General features: G+C 38.5%; 1 protein-coding gene across 1 annotated transcript; it reads right to left on the reverse strand.

Annotated features, from left to right (window-relative positions):
* Nucleotides 1–1,924: 1,924 nt before the first annotated feature.
* Nucleotides 1,925–4,637, reverse strand: TEX12 (testis expressed 12). Its single transcript, XM_074976696.1, has 4 exons — nt 4,578–4,637; nt 3,637–3,745; nt 3,487–3,538; nt 1,925–2,075 (listed from the first exon to the last, which is right to left on the reverse strand). The coding sequence occupies exons 1-4, from the start codon at nt 4,635–4,637 to the stop codon at nt 1,931–1,933; spliced, it is 366 nt and encodes a 121-aa protein (XP_074832797.1). The 3' UTR covers nt 1,925–1,930.
* Nucleotides 4,638–5,543: the final 906 nt, after the last annotated feature.

Consider the following 5,543-nt stretch of genomic DNA (forward strand, 5'->3'; position numbering starts at 1 on the left):
TAATGACTTAAAAGTTTGCGTTTTAATGAAGAGGAATTTTCACAACAGTCTGCAAAGAGAGGCTTCTTAACTCTCTTTTATATTCAAATTCGACACATTAACATGTGGTTTGAACCGAGATGTCAATTTTCTGGGTCAGTATAGGGGCTTTTTTGCATACTTGGCTTAATCTGATTCTTGAATCCCCCCCACTTTTGCCCCTCTGCTCTGTGATTTGCTCACCTTGATAATTTTTTTCTGACTTGTCAGCCTTGATTACTCTTTTGGTTCTGTGTGCCTTAAATATTGAGCCTGTTCTGGTATGGCTATGATCTGAAGAAGTGGGTCTGTCCCACGAAAGCTCACCACCTAATAAATTATTTTGTTAGTCTTTAAAGTGCTACTTGCTTTTTTTGTTTTTATATTGTGCATGGCAGCATTGATCACTTTGCGCCATAATATAAATGATATATTTGAAAGCTTGATGTCGATCAATGATGTGTTCTGTCCCAGTTTATTTTACTGAGAAAAACTGGGAAGAAAGATCAAAGTAGTTTTTTAGCACATTGACACCACCAGCTGGCCAGACAGAGCTTCTTCCTCTCTTTAAAAGTGAAAAATATTTTTAAATGAATTAAAGAATATTCAGGTCTCTTTCACTGGCCATGTAGCGATCTGTATTCAACAGTGAAAAGGATTGCAGTGTGGTTTAATGGCACATTCAGATTACCCCTCCTTAGCCCTGGCACTACCGAGCAACTTTCAATGGGCTCAGTCACAAAAGTAACACAAACATTGGAGAGGAGGCAAGAACTTCCCACTGTACTTGTGTAAAGATCTTGGTCCTTTAAAAAGCAGTACTATGGTCACAGCAGCAATTCAGAGAACTGCAGCTAGCAAAGGGGTTTTAGTAACACTCTTATAAAATGGATGCACAATAAGAAGTAGACAAGGGTTCAGATTTTCAGAGATATTTAGGCACCATCCTACAGGAGTTTCCAGTGGTTCTCTTTATTACATTAGCTCAGCAAACTGCACAAATGATGCATTGTACATTTAGTGAATCATTTGAACTCAGTCAATAAGCAGTGCAGAAAAATAAGTAAAATCTTTGTACACCACAAACTAATGACATAGTATGGAGTTAGTTAACATATTACATTGGAACTTGACTATGTGACTCAAACTATTGTTAATGTTACCCTGTGATTTGTTTAAAATCAACAGAAGAGCTAAAGAGTATTTCAAATAAATCTTGCCAAAAGCTATTTTCACACACACCTCGGAGCAGAATCCTTGATAGGTCCCTCATTCCCAAGCTTTGTTCCCCTCTCTATGTTCTAAGACCTCAAAAATAAATATTTATTCTCTTAAGAATTGTGTGTAAAATCAAATCCACAGTATAAAAACAAACAATAACAGAAAATCAGTAAGTAGAAAAACAATTTAAAGACTGTTTAATTTATACTGTTAACCAAGTGTTTGATACTAAAATCTAGGATTTTATCAAAGTCCTCTCCAGTTCTGTTCTCCTGTGACAGCTCCAAATCCTGGAAACCTGGCATCTCAAAGCACCCTTTCCCTGTTCTTCCCATCTCTTCAACATTCTCAATTTAAATGCTCAGTGTAAGAAGTGGATTAGCACATCAGCAATGATGATAAACTTATGACTTTATTTTACAAATCCCTTAAATGCACGGGTTTTATCAGGGAGAACAGTGTCTTGTATCACTAAGGGACACTGCACTTGTTACTCTTTTCTTTTTTTTTTTTATTTTTTACTATATTTCAGTAAAGTATGCTGCTTCCAAAAGTGTAAAAACTGTTAAAGGTACTTATATATGTGAAATCCTTTATCTTTCGTTACTATGTATGTTCTAGTACACAACACCATACATGACCAACACTCTGTGCCCTACATTTCAGCTTATTTGCCAGACAAAAATCAATTTTAGCTTTGCAGAGTGTTTGCAATGATTGTGAACCTATGTCTCAAACTTTCTCTTTTCTGTTTCAAGTGATTTTCTATGCTTCTTGCTTCTTTCAGGATTCCATCAAGCTCTTGGACATAAGAAGCATCCACTGCTGCTCTATCACTTAATTGGGGAAAAAAAACCCTCGCATTAAAATTAATACTTAAGGATATTTGCATTCTCAACTGCTACTGATATTGGAATTGCTTTAATTATTTGCTTTAAAATCTGTTTTCTATTAGTCAGTGGAATATGTGAGTAAATTAGCTCTTAGTTTCACAGACTAAATCGAGAAGTTTGTTGTTTCAGGAGTTAGGGCTGATCTTTTTCTTCCACGGTTTCTTAACAGTGCAGACACTCTACCAAACCACACCGCCCCATATCCCACCTTTATGGATTAATCATCTATGTTCTTATGCTAGCACTCTTTGGTGTAGTACCAAAGTGCCTTCCATCCGTTTAAAAAACACACTAAAAATAGTTCTGTCTTCCTTTCCTCATGTTAAGGAGGCAGGTTTTTTATTCTTATTTTTTCAACAAAAAGCACTGTGTGCAAGTTTGTATTGCACTGTCAACATGTAAGAAAACTAGGGAAAAATCACAGAACCCTAGAACTGGCAGGGACTTTGAGAGGTCACCGAGTCCAGTTCCCTCCCCTCTCAGCAGGACCAAGCACCATCTAGACCATCCCCAATAGGTATCTATCTAAACTGCTCTTTAAAATCTCCAGTAAAATCACCCTGACAGTGAGGAAGTTTTTCCTAATGTCCAACCTAAATCTCCCTTGCCGCAGCTTAAACCCATTGCTCTTTATCCTATCCTCAGAGGCCAAGGAGAACAATTTTCTCCCTCCTCCTTGTAACCCTCTTCAACATACTTGAAAACTATCATGTCCGCTCTCAGTCTTCTCTTTTCTAAACTCAAGAAGCCCAGTTCTTTCAGTCTTCCCTCATAGCTCATGTTTTCTAGACCTTTAATCATTTTCGTTGCTCCTCTCTGGACCTTCTCCAATTTCTCCATATCTTGCTTGAAATGTGGTGCCCAGAACTGGACACAGTACTCCAATATAGGACTAATCAGTGCAGAGTAGGGCAGAAGAATGACCTCTCGTGTCTCACTCACTCCACTCATGTTAATGCATCCTGGAATCATGTTTGCTTTTTTTGAAACAGCATTACACTGTTGACTCATATTTTGCCTGTGGTCCACTAAATCCCTCTCTGCAGTACTTCCTAGATGGTCGTTTCCCAATCTATATGTACAAAGCCGATTGTTCCTTCCTAAGTGGGTTTTGGATTTTGTTCTAAGGTTATAAAGAAAGTTTTGTCATCAACCTGGCAACATGCTGACACTGCTCAGAACTATGAGCTTGCATCAAGGGGAGAAATACGTCATATGCAACTGAAAGCATTATCCCATCAAACCCTATTCAGGTCTCAAGGTTGGCATGTAGTGAGACGAAAAATCTACTAAAAAACACAAATTATCCCAGTTTAAGTGTATAAAAATTACAAAAAGTTTAAAAATGACTTGCCTTAAAATGTGGGCATATTTTGACAAGAGGTTATTAATCTCCTTGTTCATATCTGTCAATACAAAAATTATATTATTTCAAAGGCTTGAATCAACTGGTTCATGTCAACATTTATATGTCTGAGTAATCTGAATGTTTTTAATACATCACCATTTAAAACTTTTTCCAGAGCTTCAGGTTTGCAAAGTGACTGTGAGCTTTCAGAAAGAGCCAAGTCTGGTCTTTCAAAGGACAGCTGAGGACTTTCTGAAGCTTCATTCTAGTGACAGAACACATGGGGAAAAATGCATGCTAGTGTAGGTCCTTAGGAATTCGAAACTTTGCAGAAATAATTTTTTCAAAAAAATGTGATCCACATTTTTGATTTTTAAATTAAAATTATAGTATTACTGACTTCACATGCAACTTGTTTTCTTAACCACTTGAATATACTGTGTCTCCAGGCTGAAGTGAACGTGTTATGTGATTATGAGGTTCTAAATGAGGTCTTGTCTTTCTGTACAGACAGTTTTATTTCCTCAGTATCCTCAAAGGACACTCTAAGGTGCAGAATACCATATGGAAAAAGCATCAATCTTCTGCTCTGAGCACCAATGGATGAGGTTATATGGGGTAACTGCACAGATTTTCCCACAATGCAAACAGTTTTGGATGGGCCCATTAAATGGCACATAGCTGTTTTGCAAAATGATGCTATGCTAACATACAAATGAAACGACACAAAAAAGACCTAACCATATAAATAATTCCCACCGATAGAAAGCAAGATGATTTATGGAAACAGATGAAATTAAGATCTGTTTTCAATACTGATGAGATATTTCACTGGTTCAACAGACAACCTATTTCTGTCAGCTTACATTTTGCTTTCAGTCAGGATAAGCCCGACAGATAAAACTATTTTTTGGCTTATATGGAGAGAGATGGTGGTACAAACCCTGATCTTATTAGACAATTACCCATGGTAGTCTCAGTGAAAATACCATGGAATGAATGGGCATTTTAACTGCAATGAGCCCCGCTTTCCGAGTTCCAAGAAGGGTTCCCCTGTCTATTCCTTTCCCCAACCAAAGCCAGAAAGCACGACTCACCTCCATCTCTTTTCTACGTTTACTTCTATTTTCATCAGATTTTACTGTGTTACTGGTCATTATTACCTGACAAAAAATGTAATGTCACATCTGATGAGTATGTAATTTTATCTTGTGTAACAGAAAATAAAAGTATAACAGGGGTTTTCAGCATAATACAATTTCCCTAGCTTCTCACTTTATGAAAGCTAAAGCCCAAAGTAAGGAGTGGCAAGAGGAGCACAGCTAGATGAAGTACAAACTGAAGACACTATCTCTCGTGATTGCCTCCCAGCCTACATATAGTAGTTCAGGCAGCATGAGTACAATTCCATACTCAGCTTCAGATGTCATGAGGGAAGCCAGGGCCCATAAACAGCACAAATAGACCTCATCCTTGCGATGGAGCTATTGATATCAGAATCAGCAATTACCAGTGAAAAACATTACTACTTAAATCACAACAGTCTGAGAAGCCCACAGAGTGAACTTTTCAGCCAGAGCTGAAAGCAGAAATCTCTGAAGTTGCAGGGAAGGAAGCCTGGTCTTGCGATGAGAGCCAGGACTCCTGAGCTGTGAGGCTGAACAAGTTATGCCTGCAAATGTTGTGAGCTCAGTGAGCAAAGATACCAGGAAGGGGCATATAGTGAGCCTGCAAATCTGTGGATATCTGCATCCGCGGATGTGGCTGCAGATATCTGTAGATCATTTTTGTGGATACAGATTTGTACCTCGAAGCCTGCAAATTATATCTGTGGTATCCACATCCACAGATGTCGATGCAAATATCTGCCGCTCATGTTTGCGGATACAGACACAGATCCAAATTTTGTATCCATGCAGGGCTCAACAATTGACAAGTGTTATTCACTTCAAGCCGGTTCTAAAAAGCCTCTACCTTGACTGTGCAGCCCATGAGCAGCAACAGGTGTGAACTGGGACAGGGTGGGTTCAAATGCCTCACCCCATCCCATCGGGGATTACCCC

This window comes from Carettochelys insculpta, chromosome 25 (assembly GCF_033958435.1).
Source record: "Carettochelys insculpta isolate YL-2023 chromosome 25, ASM3395843v1, whole genome shotgun sequence".
NCBI lineage: Eukaryota > Metazoa > Chordata > Testudines > Carettochelyidae > Carettochelys > Carettochelys insculpta.